The sequence below is a fragment of the Brienomyrus brachyistius genome, unplaced genomic scaffold, assembly GCF_023856365.1.
Source record: "Brienomyrus brachyistius isolate T26 unplaced genomic scaffold, BBRACH_0.4 scaffold27, whole genome shotgun sequence".
Taxonomy (NCBI): domain Eukaryota; kingdom Metazoa; phylum Chordata; class Actinopteri; order Osteoglossiformes; family Mormyridae; genus Brienomyrus; species Brienomyrus brachyistius.
In genome coordinates, this window is record NW_026042306.1 from 3,481,022 (window position 1) to 3,502,300 (window position 21,279).

Sequence of the window (21,279 nt, forward strand, 5' to 3'; positions counted from 1 at the left end):
GCTATGCAAGTGCAGATGTGCAAGGTTCAAATCTGACATACACAGATATTTCACAAAGCAAAGTTATCGGAAAACTTAGTCGGGCCACAGATACGACCTTTGTGCAGTACTGTATAAACAGGTCTATTGTGGCTGATCTGTAAAGTATATCCTTAAGCTGAACAGATGAGTTTGCACGTGTGAACCCTATGAGTCACTGGCTGCATGCTGATAGACACCTGCGTGGAAATGCATGGCAAGCACATGAACATCACAGCAGAGATCATATATCTATTAAATATCTTGTTCACTTTTTTAACTAATTAAGTTAATTTGATTAAGCGAGCTGCTGGTGAAATTTAATAAGTACATAGAATGGTTCAGGTGCTACTGAGGAGAAGTTTGGGAACTGAAGTGGTGTTCATCTAGCCATCCAAGTAGATATCAGTAACTTTTTGGAGAATAGAAGACATTTTTACTAGTTTTTATTCTGTTACTCGTAATTTTCATATGTTCTTATGTTAAATTATATTTTTTGTTCTAAGAAAATGTGCACTTACTACCCAGATAAATAGCGTTAAACATTTCTTTTGAGTGCCCAAGACTTTTGCACAGTACTGTACATCAGATACCCAGCTTACAAAAATGTCAGCACTGAAGATTAAAAAAAGAAGCAAAAATACATGCATGTAAACCAGCGTGATTGGATGATGCTCTTGAAGTGTGTTGGTGAGGTCAACCAGTGAGGTCATTCAGTAACATGGAGTCAAAGAAGGAAATAAGTTGAGGAGCAATTTAGATAGTTAAAAAGAAACACTTTTCTCCACACGGGAGTTGCAGCAGTTAGAAATCAATAAACTTATTCAAGTCATCCACGTAAAATTCATTTCAGTTCATTGAAACAGATTTCAGATAGCTAAATGAGTGGGACGGCCATCATATTTACACTCTTCTGCTTTCTCATGTCTTAATTCGCGCTCCCCATCCCTCCCCAGGGCTGCACCATCGAGAGGGTGCGAAGATCCATTCTTTCGCCCATGTGGCCCTGCTCGCTGCAGGACCGTCACTAATCCCCAGGGAGTTTTTGCATTGTGTTGTAGGAGTCAGCGGGTCAAGTTCTTTGAAAGGAGGGTTTAGTCAAACATCTATTGGCGAGCCCTGAGGTACGCCCCCCTCACCCCCCACACACAAACAGCGGGATTCTCACAGCCCCCCTTCTTTGTGCAGGTGGTGTATATGGAGATGTTCACTCAGCTGCTGGTTCACAGATCACTTCACAGCATTGGCAGTTCAGCTTGGAAACAGAGAAAATGCTCCTAGAGACGCAGCCAGGAAGCTCACAAAATCAGTCTTTTATTTAGCCCTGTGTTCATAGAATGAGGTTATTAGTACTGTGGAAAAGGCTTTTGCGGTCGATGTGTTTCTGTCAGTTTTAATGCTTCAGTGCTTAACCAAAACGAATGCGTGGCATTTTTATTTATAAAATTATTTGTACATTAACAAGTGTTTGTTTCTTTATAAGTTACCTTAGCTTGGTTCATTTTCATAAACTGTGTTTAGCTTGTTAAAAAATGGTACCCTGTGATGGACTGGTACCCTGTCCAGGGTGACCCCTGCCCTGAGGAGCACCCATTTGTGTCACAGCTCGCCAAAAACAACTGCCTGTGCTGCCTGGGAGAGGCGCCAGCTTCACTACATCCCTGTACTGGATAGGCAGTGGGATGGATGGATGGATGGATGGATGTACAGTAATAGCGGAATGAATATACGTGCCCCGTGGGATGAGGGTAAACCATAGCCCTTCATGGATATACATAAGAGCCACAAATAATAGGGATGGGAAATTATTCGTATTTTAATTTCAATTTTGGCTTCCAACAATTATCAAAGCAAAATAATTGAGATGAAATGATTATTGCATTTTGTCTTCCGTTATAAATGCAGCGCACCCCTTTCCAGCCCCTTTTTATTTGTTACTCAGTTGAATTATATTTAGAGTTCAAGGAAATCCACCATTAAAAAGACCAAATATATATTTTTTAAAAGTTCCATATATGCATTATATTTCTAAAGTGAATGAGTGATTGTCTTAAATAAGTAAGATTTCACTATTGACCAGAATAACTGTAATTATGATTTTTGGCACAGTCAAGCAGCTATAACAAACAGTAGTATTTCAGTATTTATTTGTCTTTCAATATCTTTCCAGTAGCAGTTGCAGTGCATGTGTACTCTCGGACTCTCTGAGCACAGCCCAGCTTGGGCAAATACTCACCATTTTAATTAAAGAGATTCTAACATGTACTGTTTGTGAATGATACACCCTTTCATGAGACAAATCAAAGAAGGGCAGTCAAAATAGCAAAAGTCAGATGGAGCAGGCAGGCTGTGAAAAGGTCACTCAGTTTACCCACTCTGCTCCATGGGACACAAAGAGAGATGCTCAGGCCCGGTCCATGCAGGACGTGACCACCAGCTCCGGAAAGCCCGTGCGGTCGTCCATCTCCCGGCTGAACTGCAGGTCAGCTGCCTCGCCCAGGACGATCTCTGCCGTGGTGAAGACCTGCAGATCCCCCAGCACGTGGCCGCCCACAGTGGCTCCCGTTCTGTCTGCCAGGCAGATGTGCAGGTGGGCCTCCTTGTTCAGAGTGCCGACCAGAGAGACAATCTCGAAGGGGCCCTCCAGGCGGATCACCTGAATGCACAACCAAATTAGGTTGCTGTTTATTCCTTTGTTTATTATTGAAAGGGCTACAATTTATCAAAATGTGAGGCAATTAAAACATTTCCATCAAGATATTTTAATTTAAATAAAAATGAAATTGCTCTTGCAACTGATTTTTGTGGAAATGTTCGAAATACGAAACGACTTTGACTTTTGTTCCTAAGATTTAGGATCCATGGTGCAGCATACCACCAAAACATGTAACGGAACATTTTCATTGAGCAACTATTATTATTATTTATTCACAACAAAGGCAAGAAATATAATGCTAATTCAAGCAGTGACATCACTGCTGTAGACTAATCAGGCTAAACAATAGTTTGTTTTATTCTCACAAAAACCAGACGTTTTTGTCCACACACAGACCTAGTGGTAAATCTAAACCCTAACAGCAGGGTAGATTTCAGAAAGGCTTGACCTTGCTACCTAGCAACTGCATGACAACGCTTCCATTTTTCTGCTTGCCATGCATGCCTCTTGGGTCTCAATATTAAATCATGTTTTACTGGTCGCTGAATACTTTGAATCATACAAGGCTGCCAAGTTCTTTCACAGTAATGCGGTTTTTGTTGGACAGCGGAAGAAAAGGAAATACTGAACCGCATTAAATGGAATTAAACCCTAAGGTACGAGTGGAACCAAAAGTAGGTGCTAACAGAGTAACTAGAATAATTTCCAAAATCTCAACCAAGAAAGGTCGCCCAACACAAATAAATAAGAAGGGAAGACACAAAGCTTCCAGGCAATAGCGGAGGCTATAAAAGAGTCTAAGCCAGAGCATAAGACACAAGCGGTTTCTCAGGTTTATTGCTATTTTCTAGAAGTTTCTGGGTCAGTCTGGTGATCTGTGTCTTGCATGAATGACTAAGAAAGAATGCGTCTTAGCAACAGTGATACCAACATCAACAAAATGGCCAATATCATTGATGCGAAACCTCAGTGTGGACTCTTGTGCCAGATTGTCTGGCTCTACCTCATTGGTGTTCCTTGCACTGGCATTTGCCAACCGGAGCATCGCCTTAGTAACGCTGCCCACACATGTAAGGATGAATGGGGCCTTCATCCTCCTCTCCTCCACAAATGAGACCAAAGAGCTGAGGATCTCCTGCCCTGGGCCAAGACGTAAGGCATGGATGCTGAGCGCGGAGGGCCCAGAAGCCTGTGGATGATGATGGAAGGAAGGAGGCAGGAATAAGTAGATTGAATAGGATGGAAAGAAGACAAAGAACAAATGTTATAGGTCAAGGTGTGACCAGCAGCCTATAGTAATAGTGCTTGTTTTGGGAACAAACATTATTTTAACAGGTCTTGCTTTTAATAATTGTTAAAATTCATATGTCTTCTGACTGCCTACCCTGGTCAGGGTCCGGGGAGCCTAGACAGGATGCCAGTCCATCACAGGGCACATACATACACGCATGCTATTCTAAATACTGCCTGATAGTGATGGTATGATATCGCCCTGCAATGGTCTGGGGATTCCAGGGTATGACCCAGTCCTGGATTAAAGGATCGTTAAATGATACATGGCTGGATGGATAAAAATTAAGCAATTATTCATCAGTTAACCCTGAGCAAAAGCTCCCTTAAATACATCTAGAAACAATGAATTCCATTATATTATTCAATAGTACTTAATAGTCAAATTTAATCATGGTTAATCAAGGTTATGTGTAGCTGACAGAAACACAGTCGCTGTGTGCCACATGCTCTGGATGAGAATGAGGAGGAGGAAGATTTTTATAGCCTGGTGTTCTGAATTAGTCAGTAGGAGGTACGGCATTTTCCTCATATGAGAGGAATTAAATTAGCCGTACCTCCATTTAGCTGTCTGCAGCGGATGTCATTTGCAACATTATTTTTAAAATGGCCTCCTAATACTGTGCACCGTTTCACCGCGTGAGCACATTTGCATTATGCTGGTAAATTTGCCCCTAGTGTTTCGGAGCTGACTCACACTGTGCACGAATCATATTTACCCATGTTTAAGTATAAAAATTTTTAGATGTGTGAATTTACAGCAGCGCATTGTGCGATCGCAGCGATAGGGTATCTTGCTCGAGGAGAAGCTTTTAATTCATAGCACGTAAAATAAAGTCACAACTCTAATGCTACACAGATACGTGAGGAGACCACACAGCACAGTAATCAGAGAATGCTTAGAACATTCTGAGATGAATCAAATGCAGAAACAATTCCTTTCTCATTTGTGTTTGTGTGGCAGAGGGTTACCCATTCCCTTGAAGGTCCTCTCTCCCTTTCTGCTGCTCTTTAATCTCTCAAAGGCACTCTCCTGCCCCCCTCCCTGACTGAACCCTTTATAACCCTTACATTTACAAACATTCGCAGAAAAGGCCTGGTGTAGTCTGTGCCAGTTGACAGCTGTGGCATTGATTGGGCGCTGCGGTCAAAACCCTGCCTCTCAAAGCAGCTGGCTAAGCTGACGGCCGCCTCCAGCAATTGTCCCAGTCTCTCCCCCCGCCCCCCTTTTCTTGACGAGTTATTAGGCCCTGGAAGTCCATTAATCATGGTTCATGTGCTACATGGAGGCTGGTGATGCAGGAGACGAACAGGGACAGCACGCTCAACGCTCTGAGTGAAAGCAGACACCAGCCCATTCAGGCTACTAACAAGATCATTACTGCTAACTAAACAAGAGGCCGACCCCACGACCTGCTAGGGACTCCCAGAGGGTCCCCTGGGTGAATGTGCCGCCTCAGCCACGATTGCCCCCCTGCCGCTTTGCTGCGGCTCCCTCCCAGCAAATGGCAACTAACCCCAGTGATATAGAGGCAGACCCCTGCACCAATCAATAACCGAGGCCCAGGGTGGGGGGGGGGCTTCAGTTAAACAGATTATCTTCTGTTCATTGTTGTGGGACCACCTGCAGCTCTCAATACAAGACGGGCTCAGTTGTCCCCCTTACACTCTATAAGTCCACCTTTCCAGGAAAACCACAAATGCACAGACATATACAGTTGCTCCCAGGTGCCCTCACAAGTCCGTTGTTTCCGCCCCGTTTGGCACGATGCCACGTGGCCGTAATAGGACCACACTGTGTTTGCCACTTGTCTTTTTAAATGCATGCTGCAGTTTGTTGCCTCTCAATCATTCCCTGCTGTTTACCCTGAACTCGAAACCCCTTCTTCTGTTTACTAACACTAGAGGAGAGAGAGATCAGGCAAACAAAATATTTCAGGAAACGACAAAAGTACACTCACAGAATAGTAATTAAGAGTAGCAGTTTCCACATTATTGGTTTAGTGAAAAATCCAATAAAACACATTAGTTATTCCTTTCATTGTTCCTTTATTTAGAAAATATTTTATGGGCAACCCTTTGAAACTGAACTGGCAATTATAGTTTAGAGGAGCTTAAATTATGACCACAATCCACTATTCTGAATAGATTACAGTGTCTTTTTTACATTTTCATCTGTACATGTCTATGCTACAACCACAGACATGGGACAACAATAAATAATGCAAAGGATGGATGCTAACATGGCTAACACAGGGTACTTAAGCAATGAGCCTTAATTATTCAAGATGAGATCATGATAAGGACAGGATATTTATGGAGAACAAAGACTATCAATGAAAACATTCAAAGTCAGATATGCTACTGGTGTGAAGAAATGTGAATAATGTGTCATACCCTGGAATCCACAGTTTTTATTCCTGCCATCAGTCTATCTGCAAAATTAATTCCATAGACCATTTATGGCACATTTATAGTATTTCTCACATTGGCACTGTGTTTAAAGTACATGTAGTTAATTAACAGCACAAAACGATTGTCAGAATACCAGGTAAGTATTACAGGTCAAACATGGCCAGACATATTTTATCATTTCTGTGTTGGTGTTTCTGCCATCAGCCCAGCATCTGAGATGGCCAGTCCAGCCCTGCTTACTTCAAGTAAGTGAAACTGGGCTTAAACAGTCCAGTTAGCTTTAGCAAAAATTATCTACTATATAGCTACTAGTTGTAAGGTATTTATATTAAATATGGATGCTGCTGTCTGTCATCCCCTTGCGTTAAATTCATAAGAGACAATTGTTCATGTTATTAAAGTAATTTCCTCCTTTTCTTAAAATAAATGTACAATAAATATATTAATACACCCCTGGACCTCAACTAGGACAAGCAGTTAGAAGATTAATGGACATATTAATTTATTGCATAAAGAATCCATCTAGGGAGCTTGGAGCCTGTCCTATACTCCCACAGTACATAGACTGGGATCAGGGCTGTGACTTGAAATTTTGGGCCCCCTTACAAAATATCAGTTTACCCCCCCAACCCCGCCCCCCAGCCACCCAAATTAAATTACAGTTTTTTGTTTTGAAGGACGTTTATCAAGTGCTGGGCCCCCTGAATCTGCCAGCATATCCATGCTCCTGCAATGTCCCTGTCTGGGTACACTAAGGGCACACTACAGGCACACTAATGGCAATTTAATGTTTAATGTTTAACTGCATGTCTTTGGAAGAACCTGGAGCACCTGGAAGAGACCCATGCAGCACAGAGAGAATGTGCAAACTGCACAAGGAGCCGGCATTGCACTCATGAATGCGACAAGATGTCTTAATTTGTCTTTATTCATCAGACTTGAACTTTTGCCCCGCCAGCGTGAAATTTAACATAAACACAAAGCACAGGCACTTAAAATTGCTAAGTATTTTATATGGTTTATAACATTATGATCACGTAATTTGTCTGACATTACGGGTGTATGCTTGATAAAAAGTATTTTGCATAATTCATCATCCAATTAAGCAGTGAGAATTTAAGGAAATTAACAATAATTTAGTCCACCAGGGATTTCTTCAGGGCTGTAACTGATTTTAATGCTCTCATTTTCCTTTATTAATTAACAAATCTCATTCATCTTTAATTAGCCTTCAGAGTGCCCTTTTGTCATCCTGACTCACTCTCATGCTCATCTCAAAGGAACATAACTGCCAGCATGTATTTGAAATTGATTTTAGCTGAACTATAATTAGTCTCATTGATGACACTAGGAGGCAATTTGTATAAACACAAATCCTTTTCTCTTATCACAAATGATACTGTATCAGTAAATAACTGCTAAAAACATTTACACTGCGGAGGTAATTTTCTAGTTGGGTTGCAGTTTTAGCAATGTTGAAATGTCATTTCCAGAATACCGGAAGTAGTACCATTGCTGTTACTAGTTCATTATTGCCATTGGTGATATAACAAGTGATCCAAGCAGGTGTCTCTAAATCACTGTGTGATGTCTATTATGATCTAGCATCCCATCATCCCATGATCTGACACCCCATGCCCGTGCACTGTGCACTTTGGAGTCTTGGCTAGGCCCAGGGTTCCCCAGTTCCGATCCTGGAGGACCAGAATCCGACACCTTTGCAGAATTCCCTGTTCAGACAAATCTACTAAACCTGCTAATTAGCTTATTAAGATGTGCTTGCACAAGGAAATCTGCAAATTATGTTGGGTTCTGGCCCGTCAGGACCGGAATTGGGGAATCTTGCTATAGGCCTACTATGATCAGATACTAATACATTGTCATGGAAGAAGGATGGAGAAGATTTACAAAGCGAAAGCATAGCCAAGAAGCATGTTTTTGTAATAATTTTGGGAGTTCTTGTAATGAAAAAGTTCTGAGATTCAAGTGCAGATCAAGCAGGTTTAATGGCTACCAACAAGGAATAACAAATGCCAAAATGTAATCTAAGAATCAACACACAAGTCAACTTCATAAGTTAATCTAGTACAATATAAATATCATGTCTAAATCACATTCAGCATACAAGGTCAGAAACAAGAGTTCACAAGCCACCAGAAAACAATAAGAAGCCAGTTCATTAGCAGGCTCGATACTTCACGAAGATTTAACTTCAGATAAGGCCATATATTGCATTTGGTTTAAGTGCATATGTGTAACAGGTGTGACTAAAATTCAGGAAACAGGTGGGGCATGGTCTAACTGGGTGTGGCAGCAAGAAGTGTTGACTGGAGGCCCATGTGACTGTCGGTCAGATGAAAGTTTTACTCCGGATTGCAAAGCAAAAAGTTTGAAGCTCCTTTATGATGACATCAATTATGTAAATGTTATCCAAGTGAATTCATTTCAATGGGCCTTGGCTGGCAGAATATGTATTTCAAGTTGGCTAGACTTGAAGATTCTTATTCAAAGGCTTATGCTGAATCTTAAATAATCCACTTGAAGCGAAGGCATTTTAATTAAACATTTTCCGGTTTGCTGATTGAGTGTCAGTTGATAGAATCAATTGGAATCCGACTAAGAGTTAAAGATAGCTAATCTGAATTGAGAATGTTTCAGGGATCTTAGACACAGCAGTACACGGAGTCACACTTTGTACTCCACTGAACTGGGTCGATACCTATATATTCATTCCAGAAACTGGGTCATTATCTACTTATTTATTCATAGAAACGAAATCTGCAGAGGCTCCACAGAAAGGCTTGCAGATAAGAGTTCCCTCCTCGGTCCATGTAGGCGTACTGTCTGAGGCCTGGGGCTCCTCATTCCTGCACTGGCTGATTATATTACTCCCCCGCTGCTAGGAAATATAAGTAACTATGCTTCTTTAACCATTTGACTGGAAATCAACCTCAACCAAGGTGTATGAGCAGTGTGATTATAAAAAGCCTGATCTGTTTAGGTTCCTGTCTGTAAGCCTTACCCTAAGCATGACACAGATGGCGGGGAGGAGCAAATATGAAAAAAAAGAAGTAAAACCATCACATTTGGGACATACAGAGCAAAATACAATCAAGTCAGATCACAAAAAGGGTGCCATCTGAGGATGCGGTTGGACATTATGATCTGGGCACATTTTTCATGAGCAAAAGAGCTAAAATATTATGGCCACTTCCATATGAAGAGAATAATGTCCACTATCACAAAACAATGGCACATGTCTAAATTTTGGATATATTAGATGGTAAGCTACATGCATTTGGTACTCATAGTCAATATGTTGAATGCAGAATAAAACAGGCAGGGGTAATGTTGAGTGAGTTTGATAAGGGCTAAATCGTTATGGCTAGAGCATCTCTGGAATAGCAAGGCTTGTGGGGAACTCACGGTCAGCCATGGGGGGTACCTACTGAGAGCAGTCTGAGGAGGGACAAACTCGAACCGCCGAAAGAGTGTTGGACAGCCAAGACTCATCGATGTAAGATGTGAATGAAGGCTCTCCTGTCTGGTACAAACCAACAGAAGGGCTACTGTAGCACAGTATTTTGGTGATGGTCACGGGAGTGATGTATCATGATGGCCAGTGCATTGAGCCCTGCTGTGTATGGGGCTATGAGAATGGCTCATCAGTGAATACTTTTATTTGTTGATGTACTTATTAAAAACATGGCACAGGTGAAGTGAACAAATGTATTCAGCATGTGAATTTCCCCTCTCCTTGGATGTACACACCCCCTCCACTATCCTTTACAAAATAAAGTTTATAAAAAGCTGGCATTGTTTATCTGTGATTTAAATTATATCCCCAGAAGGAGAATGTGCTAAAATATTCCACCTTCTGCAGAAAACCCTAGGGAAGCCTTTGCGTCTTTTTTGCCTGGGTTAGGGGTGATTCTAGGATTTGGCCCTTAGGGGGGCTTAGCCCCAGAAGAAACACACCCCCCCATGATTAATTTGCTGAGAAGAAAGGGGTCCCCACAAATAAAATTTGAAACAATAACGTTTGCCAACGTGTTCAGTATAGGGAGTCACAGAGTACTCAGCTGGTTAGCTGGAACAAAATCTTGGTCTGAATTTGTATTTTCTGAACCTGAACTTTCCACCTCTGTAAATAAAGGTCAGAAAGAAAAGTAAAAACACATCAGTTATGGCTAATTAATTAAGAAGTCAGTTGGAACAAACCCAGATGCTCTGTGGCATCCAGAGATCAGCACTGAGACTGTGGATGTAACGCTGGTTTAATGGGCGACTTTGACACATGTCCAGTCATTCAAGGCAGCTGCTCTCTGGATGGCACTCTACCGACCTCTGTCGGCGAAAAAGTACAGCTCTTCAAGTTTCAGGCGAATTCAGACAATACTATAAAAATGCATCCAATTGTTTTTTTCCAATCGCTTATCCTGATTAGGGTCGCGGAACAAAAACAACAAAAATTCAAATACCTCAGTTAAAATCGAGAGAGATTCAAAAGCCTTTTTAAAGTGAATATAAAATGGTGAAACAACACAAAATACTCTGCCCTCTAATACTGTTTATAATAGAATGATCAGATGCTTCAGACATATCGACTGAAATGTAGATTAAGATGAATGGAATCTTTTTATAGCATACACTAGTATTTTATCATGAAATTGTGAAATTAAAATGAAACACATCACCCTGAATTATTAATGTGCGTCTAACACTGATCATAAATTAGGCACAAAACCACTTTTAAATTTCTGCAAGAAAACACATCTCATTTCTTCTTAATACAAGTATTTTTAGGTGAGAAATCATCCTAAAAGACATGCAATTTACTTACCATAATGTACAAATTATATTGGCCTACACGATGTTTTCTGTGTGAACCTCAATGTGTTTATCTGTAGTTAAAAATAAACCACCGGTCTAAAGGTTGACTTTCCTTATCTCTGACGACAGAATTGCACAACTTTGAATATAAATTCAGTGTGTGTGCTGCTCATTACAGGGAAGGTATTCATGGCAGAACGCTGTCCCACATAAGGTGTGAACGTTACTTTCAGAGTCCTGCTAATGCATGTGCAGGAGGTGTGAGGTGAATTAGGCCCCTTAATCACTCATTATGGCCACATAAAGCATTATGGTACTTATGATTGGCTGCTCTTGAGGGGTGGCTAGGCAACCATATGTGAAATAGAGAATAGAAATACTTTATTCATCCTCTTGGGGAAACCATCTCCAGGTAACACACAGAAACAAGTGAGACCAAGTTTGAGGTCCAGAACCTCTGGAGCTGGGGGGGTTAAGGGCCTTTATCAACCCCCCCAGCTGCTGCATCAGTCTGCCAACCATGGGATTCAAACTGGCAACCTTCCAAAAATAGGCACGGACGCTAAATCACTAAGCCACACACTGTCCCTGATTTGAATGGATAGCTCAAGGCACAAACCTAGAACCTTCTGCACAAACATAGACACAGAACCGACAGAACCACACAAAATTAAGCTTGGTGGTGAGCTCACATAAACTTCATGATATTGTGAAACAGCAGGAGGCATCTGACAGAGGATTCCTTTATATCAAAAAAGCAGACTGAGATTTTTCTGACCAATAACCAATCTGACTCCTCTTCTTCTACATTTTCTGTAAGGAGTTCGAAGAAGAACTTCAGAGCCTGGGAACTAGATCCCTGGTTTTCACAGTGAAATTCTCCCAGTAGATGTCCAGACATTTTTACTTTAGATTGTAACATGCAGGAGATATGGGCCTGGTCCGTAAAGACGATCTTCTTTTAATGCCACAGAGAATCCCAAAGACGGCTGATGGCTCCAAATTCGGCAGTCAGCCAGGGAGCTCTCTATGTTTTATAACCTAGTCAGTACACACTGAGCTGGGCTATGGCGCTTAGGCCTGAAACAGATGCCAGATGGCCTTCAACCTTGACTTGCGTTCCAGTACTGCAGAAGTGGGGGTGTTGTGTGGCTCTGTGCCTCTGTCCAGAAAGTCACTGTTTTGAGTCCTATGGCTGTCAGAGTGGTTATAACACTGTTGAGCCCTTGAGAAAGAACTTTAGTTCTAACAACTGCTCCATGGATGCGGAAAAGTGGCTCCCAGGCTTCACTTTCTCACCTGCATGCATTTTTGTTTCATAGGAGAGCCAGATGGGAAATGCCAAAATTAATGGCTCCTATGTAATTACCCTTGTACAATGGTAAATAAATTATCATCACATTTCGAACAATGGCATGAGAAAAGCTTCGCATAAAAATCTGTGTTGTGCTGCCATCTAGTGGATATATTTCCCATATTTGACCCCTCCCCCCCATATACAACCCTTTAGAAATCATAAGGCAGGTTATGAATAAAGAGGAAAGATGCAGTTTCAGCTAAAGTAAAATGAAATTAATTTCTTAATTTTTTTTTATTAAAAGTGAATATGACGATTATAACTTTCTGATTAGAACCTGCTGCTGTGTGTATTTCATATTTTACTTTATTACATTGATTACATTTCAAGGTATTATCACTGTAATCCATTTCTCTAATTACATTGTTACCTTTTTGCATTGTCCCTTCTTTAGCGTTTACACAGCTATATCATTGTACCCAAGCTCAGTAATAACATGAAATTTGAATTGATTTCCATTATTTGTAAGAATGTTTTACCAGCTTGGGGGTCCAAGACACTTTATTAACCAAAAAATGACAGGGAAAGGCTGTACATTAAGCTGGGTTTCCTGGTTCTTGAATGGATCCCAGAGCTCCTAGCCCACATGGCACTGCACTCTATGCCCACTGTTCACCTTGTGGGCGGTGAGACCACAAGATGGCTCCACATATCAGACAGACTCCAGGCAGGTTACATCGGTGGCCTGCTCACCGTATATTCTCCAGAAAATGCCATCTCCAGATCTGCCTCCAGGGTTGAATTCCAGTAAACTGGTACTCCAGTTTTAATCTGTATTTTTCATGGGGTGTTTTGTTGGATTGCAGTTTGTCTGGCTTCTCCCCATTGACCTGTTTGCCAAGCGACACCCCTACTGGGAGCTCAGGCTCCAGATGACAGAGCTCTGGGGATCACTGAGGCATGCTAACCCCTGCAGGACTCTGGAGTCACTGTACTGTTACAAGTATGTCCTACTGGGAGAGAGTCTCAGGGCAAATCCAGGACACCCCGGAGGAACAGAATTGCCCAGCTGGCTTGGAAATGTCCGGGGATCCCACAGAACAAACTCGAGCCTGAGCCCTCAGAAAAAGGGCTCTGGTCTCAACTTCAAGGCATTCTGCCAGCGAGACCCTCACCAGGAGCAGTGGTACGAAGATGATTATGATCTGAAAATTCAGATCACAACCAGCACCAAAAACCTGCCAAGGTCAAATAGTCACACTCACCTCTGACTGAATAGTCAAGCATGCATTGCATACCAGGTCCCTGCACAGCTCAGGGTGTGATACCTCTCCCTGAATGCTAGATGGCACTGTGACAAAAGACATGAAGGTGAACTCAGCAGGAAGTGTGAAGTGCCAAGTTCTGCCTCTTGCCTTTAGGGTAAAAATTACACCTGTCTTACTAAAGGAAATATGACTGCACATGCATTGACTGTAATGTCAATATGTACAAGTCATCTGAAATCTGTGTGTGTGTACCTAATAAACCATGATATATGATGGGGAAACGCTATGTGGAAAGCCTCTATGTAACAGAAGAGCTTCAAAGTGCTGCTCAAATGAAATGTTAAGTGTATCCATCTCCGTAGCACAGAAGTACCCACATGAACAAAAAGCTGGCTTCTATTCTTCACCGTCTCGGGCTTGAGTCCATCGCTGCCCCCCCTTGCAGTGATGGGAGGTACCAGTGGAGCTAATGGCTGCATAAGCAGATGGTGAGCCAGAACGGATCTGGCTGCTACCGCAAGCACATCGCCTTTAAGTCGGGGACCTTTATCACACACATTCCAGAGCCGCCCCATGCAAAAGGACTTTTATCCGCCACCAAATGTCAGTCCAGTCTGCGCCTTTCATCTTCAAAGAGACACGTTGTGTAGCTTGCGGATGATGTATCCTGCATTAGTATAACCTTGGAAGGATAACAAGGTCATATTCCCTCCCCAACATACCAGTATAAAACAGAATAATACTGAAGGCAGTTATGTATGTTATTGGTTTATGTATTGTATAAGCCCTCTGAGAAATAGTCTTTTATATTAACTTGAATGTCTGTTTTATATATATATAAAAAATATATGTATATTTAATATGCACTGCTCAAAAAAATTACAGGAACACTTTGAAAACACATCAGATCTCAAAGGGAAAAAAAATCATGCTGGGTTTATACTGATATGGACTGCATCATGTGTTAGGAACAAAAGGATTCTACAACATTTGATAGAAATGAAAATGATCAACCTACAGAAGGCAGAATTCAAAGACACCCCGAAAATCAAAGTGAGAAAATGATATGGCAGGCTACTTCATTTTGCCCAGATTTCATTGCAGCAACACAAAATCGTACTCAGTAGTTTGTATGGCCCCCACGTGCTTGTACAGTATGCATGCCTGACATTGTTGGGGCATGCTCCTAATGAGACGACGGATGGTGTCCTGGGGGATCTCCTGCCAGATCTGGACCAGGGCATCACAGAGCTCCTGGACAGTCTGAAGTAAAACCTGCCGGAGTTGGATGGACCGAAACACAATATCCCAGAGGTGTTGTATTGGATTTAGGTCAGGTGTGCGTGGGGGCCAGTCAATGGCATCAATTCCTTCATCTCCCAGGAACTGCCTGCATACTCTTGCCTCATGACTCGAGTCATGAAGCTGGACATTGTCGTGCACCAGGAGGAACCCAGGACCCACTGCACCAGCGTAGGGTCTGACAGTGGGTCCAAGGATTTCATCCCGATACCTAATGGTGGTCAAGGTGCCGTTGTCTAGCCCATAGAGGTCTGTGTGTCCCTCCATGGATATGCCTCCCCAGACCATCACTGACCCACCACTAAACTTGTTATGCTGAACAATGTTACAGACAGCATAACATTCTCCATGGCTTCTCCAGACCCTTTCACGTCTGTCACATGTGCTCAGGGTGAACCTGCTCTCATCTGTGAAAATCACAGGGTGCCAGTGGCGGATCTGCCAATTCTGGTATTCTATGGCAAATGGCAATCAAGTTCCATGGTGCCGGGCAGTGAGCACAGGGCCCACTAGAGTATGTCGGGCCCTCAGGCCACACTCCTGACGTCTGTTTCTGATAGTTTGGTCAGAGACATTCACATCAGTTGCCTGCTGGAGGTTATTTTGTAGGGCTCTGGCAGTGCTCATCCTGTTCCTTCCTGCACAAAGGTGCAGATACCGGTTCTGCTGATGGGCTAAAGACCTTCTACGGTCCTGTCCAGCTCTCATTGAGTATCTGCCTGTCTCCTGGAATCTCCTCCATGCCCTTGACACTGTGCTGGGAGACACAGCAAACCTTCTGGCAATGGCACGTATTGATGCACCATCCTGGAGGAGCTGGACTACCTGTGAAGCCTCTGTAGGGTCCAGGTATCGCCTCATGCTACCAGTAGTGACACTGACCGTAGCTCAAATGCAAAACTAGTGAAAAAAGCAGTCAGAAAAGATGAGGAGGGAAAAATGCCAGTGGCCTCCACCTGCTAACCCATTCCTGTTTTGGGGGTCGTCTCATTGTTGCCCCTCTAGTGCACCTGTTGTTAATTTCATTAACACAAAAGCAGCTGAAACAACCCCCTCTGCTACTTAACTGACCAGATCAATATCCCAGAAGTTTAATAGACTTGAAGCTATACTCTGATTAAAAAGTGTTCCTTTAATTTTTTTGAACAGCGTATATTACCTCATATGTTCATGTATATTTATATATATAAAACATCATATCTGTGTGTATATGTGCATACACACACACGGTACTGTGTAGAGGCCAGTCAAAGAAAATAATATTTCAGTGATCTTGATATTTAAATTTTCTTAAGCGTGTCAGCCATTTTAAAGCCTCTCCTAAAAAAAGAATTTACAGCAACCATCTAATATGCTCATGTATTGTTTTGACTGAACCACTACCCCACACCTCACACCTCACACCTCTGGGACCCGGGTTCGAGTCTCCGCTTGGGTTACATGTGTGCAGAATTTGCATGTTCTCCCCATGTCGTCGTAAGGTTTCCTCCAGGTACTACGGTTTCCCCCCACAGTCCAAAAACATGCTGAGGCTAATTGGAGTTACTAAATTGCCCGTAGGTGTGCATGTGTGAGTGAATGGTGTGTGAGTGTGCCCTGTGATGGGCTGGCCCCCAATCCTGGGGTGTTCCCTGCCTCGTGCCCATTGCTTACGGGATAGGCTCCGGACTCCCCGAGACCCAGTAGGATAAGTGGTTTGGAAAATGGATGGATGTTACTGTTAATTTGCATATTGTTAGGATCTCCGGTTAATGGGTGTGGCGAACAGGTAGGCAGACAGGCAGGAAACAGGCAAGGCAGGCAGGATACGGGGAAAAACGGGGATTTATTTTGGTAACGGGGAGCAGGAAACATCAGACAAAGACTAACGTCAATGACAGACCAGGAACCAGGGCAAGACGCGGACTGAAACACACAAGACGGAGCAAAATAACTAGACACAGCTGGGTACGATCAGGGAAACACACGTGGATAATCAGGGGGCGTGGCACACACGAGGATCGTATGAGCTGGGCGTGACACATATGCTCTAATGTTAACTTCTGTTTTTTCCTGAGCAAATATATATTTACTACCCATTTAAACATTTCCTCTGCATATGACTTTTGCACAGTACTGTATAAACAAGTCTATTGCAGCTGATTGTCACTATTCACCGATCAGCCATGACATTAAAACTACCAGCCTAATATTGCACAGTTCCCTCTTGTGACATGTGGTATTTGGCACTAAGACATCAGCAGATCCTTTAAGCCTAGTAAGTTGAGAGGTGGGGCCTCCATGGATCAGACTTGTTTGCTCAGCACGTCCCACAGATGCTTGATCAGATTGAGATCGGGAGAATTTGGAGGCCAAGTCACCTTGAATTCTTTTTCATGTTCCTTAAACTATTCCTGAACAATTTTTGTAGTGTCGCAGGGTGCATTATCCTGCTAAAACAGGCCACTGCCATCGGGGAATACTGTTACTATGAAGGGGAGTACTTGGTCTGCAACAATGTCCAGGTAGGTGGTACGTGTCAAAACAACATCCACATGAATGCCAGGACCCAAGGTTTCCCAGCAGAACATTGCCCAGAGCATCACATTGCATCTGCTGACTGTTCCCTGCCATGGGTTGGCATGCCATCCTGGGTTATTCCCTGCCTTGCGGCCATAGGCTCTGGACCCTCACAACCCTGAATAAGTGGGTACAGGAAATGGATAGATGTTTAAAAGTATATTCATGATAAATGTTGTTCAGTGGCTTGCCTTCTTCCCATAGTGCATCCTGGTGCCATCTCTTCCCCAGGTAAACAATACACAGGCACCCAGCGTCCACCTGACGTAACAGAAAATGTGACTCAATAGACCAGGCTACCTTCTTTCAGTGCTCCATGGTCTAGTTTTGATGTTCATGTGCCCATTGTAGGTGCTTTTGGCAGTGTTCAGGCGTCAGTATTGGCATTCTCACTTGTCTGCGGCTACGCAGCCCCATACACAGTAAGCTGTGATGCACTGTGTGCTTTGACACCTTTCAAAGATAGCCAGCGTTACCTTTTTCAGCAATTTGAGGTGCAGTAGCTCTCTTGTGGGATCAGACAAGAGAGGCTAGTCTTCGCTCGCCATGCACATCAATGAGCTTTGGCTGCCCAGTTCACCAGTTGGCCTTCCTTAGACCACTTTTGGTAGGTACTGACCACTGCATATTGGGAACATCATATGAGACCTACCATTTTGGAGAGGCTCTAGTCGTCTAACAATCACAATTTGGCCCTTGTCAAAGTTGCTCCGGACTATATGCTTGCCCATTTTTCCTGCTTCCACACATCAACTTCAAGAACTGACTGTTCACTTGTGTAACATATAATGTATAATGGCACCTTGGACAGGTGCAATTATAACGAGTATTAACTTCACCTGTCAGTGGTTTTAATGTTGTGTCTGATTAATGTGTATCCTTAAGCAGAATGGATGTTTATATGTGTAAGCCCCATGAACACAGCAATTTCTTATGACCAAAAGGTCAATTCTGTTTTTGTTTCCCTGCTAGTTTAGTAACATTGCTAAATACTGCTGTTCTTACAGCTTTCCTGTACCAGAAATAGGCCATTAGTCATTACAGTCTTGTATCAGCCCCTTGCAGAATTTTAGCATTCATGGCCAATTTCTACCATAACAAAGGAATAACAAGCCCCAGATTCTCATTTTTTGTAGGTGTGATTCCTCTCAGCAGGTCTCCAGATCAAAGAATGCAGGGGCAAATCCTCATTCCAGCATTCCTGTAGTGCAGTTTCCAGAACCATCCATCCATCTCCCATAACCACATATCTAGCACAGTGTCAGAGTGAGTCACTGGAGCCTGTCCCAGGCATCACAGGGCATGAGGCAGGGGACACCCTGGAATGGATGGCAGCCCATCACAGGGCACATGCCCATTCGTCAGACATTTTGCCAATTTTGACACGGAGATCCATCTAACTGCATACTTTTCGACTCCATGTGGAAGTTGGGGTATGCTGAGGAAAGCCACACAGACATGGGGAGAACATGCACACTGCATAGAGAGTTGAGATGTGAGGTTAAGCAGGGGTCACCAGCTGCTTTTTGGATCAAATTCCATCAGCAACACAAAGCCATGGCCTGCTGCGTCATAATAATTATTTCATAAAGAAATAGATATATAAACAAACAAATAAAAAAAATATTGATAAAAGTCATCAAACCGGTACTTTGGTTTTGCCCCCACAGTCTAAATACATGCTGAGGTGAATTGGATTTGCAAAATTGACCGTAGGTGTGCATGTGTGTGGATGGTGTATAAGGGGATGGTGTGTGTATAGATCATAACGTTTTTTTAATCTGTTTTGTTGTCAGTTGTTTCTGTTTTGAAGTGTATATGTAGGATGTATGACTCATGTCTGCGCCCCAAATCTACCTACGGGTACAAATAGAGTAACCTGAACTTGAACCTGACTGTGCCCTGTCATGGGTTGGCACCCCATCCTGGGTTATTCCCTGCCTTGCGGCCATAGGCTCTGGACCCTCAGAACCCTGAATAAGAAAAGTGGGTACAGGAAATGGCTAGATGTTTAAAAGTATATTCATGATAAATGTTGTTCTGTGTTAAACATAACAGGAAGGGTATATTGTGCACAAGACTGGAGACCCCTGCTGTTGGGTAATAGAATAACCTCTGAATCTCACCATGCTCTGTCCATTGGACAGCATGGCAATGAAAGTCTCTCCATCAGCATACATCATCAGTGCCCTCAGTGCCCCAAACCCTAACTGACCAGGATTCCTTATCGTTTCTCTAACAATTTCGCCATGAGGGCAGCCATCAATCAGATCGTATGGGCATTACGAAATTTAGTCTAATTTATTATCAAATGTAACCATGTTGTTGCTGTTGTACGTTGATAATGTAGGACAATTACTAGATATTTAACGCCAAGGAAGAACATTCCACTTCAGGGAGAGGCTGCTGTGTCTGCATGGGTATGTTTCTTTCTAATGAAACTAAATAACATCTGGAGCAACACATGAACCTAAACTGCATTTTTATAGTGCTATAATATCAACTTTTATTGAAGTAATAATAAGTCCATGAATACATTTCACTTGTTGGAAGCACCAATAAAGAGTTTTAAAATGTCAATCGAGGCTTATTTTGAACTGGCAGTACGTGAGATATCCGGTGTAATCTGAAATGTTTGTTACTGGAAATGCTGGGAGTAGCTCGTTGGCAACGGTTGCCTGGCATTGGTGTAGAGCAATGAAGTAGAACCCAATTAAACAGTTTCGGTGGTTACTGATGATATGCAGGTGGCACATGTGAAGTACACATAGGCTCATGAACGTCATAGCGTTCATCTTTTTAAAATGACTGGGTCTAATGTCAATGAAAGGTGCAAGCAGTATTGAATACAGATTTTGTGGGCAGGTTGTACATTTTCTGAAGAGAAGCAAGCAATGACCCTTAGCTTTGGCAAGGCTCTGTGAATTGGCATTGTCCCCCTGAGTCCCGTGTGACCCCTCTCTGTCAGTGCGTGAAGAAACAGGTGACACCTATTCATTAACCATTAAGGAACAGCGCCCGGGGAAGCTGGTCCGGGAATCAACAGACTGTCTCGTTCTATGTGTTGGAAGGTATTTCCTTATTCTCTCACTGGGGTTTTTTCTTTTTTCTGACACAAAATACTCAACATTAAGTTCGAAATAATTTTATAAACTGAATATTTAAAAAAATTCTTTGTCTTTAATAAGGAACACAAAAAAGGAAGCAAAAATAATCTGCTGGTGTTAAATATATCTTTTATTTGTAATCTTGAAACTCATCAAACACAACTAGATAATGAGACAAACTTCAATAAGAAGGAAATAGATAATTTCTATGCAAGCTTACGTTGCCGAGTGGGCGGTCTGGATCGCATGGATGTCTCTGCAGCGCTGTCCGTTCAGCACCATCAACGACTCTTTCCTCAAATACACTGAACAAAGAAACATGGCTTTCTTCATCTCTGCCGGGAGACTACCAAAATCCAAGCCAACATTTTATATTTTTTTAACTAACTAAATTAAAGTTATAGCCTTAAATTTCATACAGATGATGCTAACAGTGTCAAAGACCAAAATACTTGGTTCAACGGCATTTCTTAAAAAATATTTTTATAAAAGACGTAGCTTATATATGAATCTACAAAACTAATGCTATATCTG

General features: G+C 42.4%; 1 protein-coding gene across 2 annotated transcripts; it reads right to left on the minus strand.

The window, feature by feature from the left end:
- Window positions 1-2,148: 2,148 nt before the first annotated feature.
- LOC125721064 (bifunctional protein GlmU-like) lies at window positions 2,149-11,315 on the minus strand. Of its 2 annotated transcripts, none has more exons than XM_048997009.1 (3): window positions 11,223-11,315; window positions 3,678-3,863; window positions 2,149-2,674 (listed from the first exon to the last, which is right to left on the minus strand). In XM_048997009.1, exons 1-3 carry the CDS (start codon window positions 11,223-11,225, stop codon window positions 2,423-2,425), a joined length of 441 nt encoding a protein of 146 aa, XP_048852966.1. In that variant the 5' UTR covers window positions 11,226-11,315; the 3' UTR covers window positions 2,149-2,422. The 2 variants fall into 2 exon arrangements, with proteins under 2 accessions (XP_048852966.1, XP_048852967.1); XM_048997010.1 differs by lacking the exon at window positions 11,223-11,315 and adding an exon at window positions 9,829-11,075.
- Window positions 11,316-21,279: the final 9,964 nt, after the last annotated feature.

Excerpts from the sequence above, each read along its gene's own strand:
- LOC125721064 (XM_048997009.1), bottom strand. Across the intron at positions 2,675-3,677 it reads GTGCAAGGAACACCAATGAG|GTGATCCGCCTGGAGGGCCC; the intron begins GTAGAGCCAGAC and ends TTGTGCATTCAG.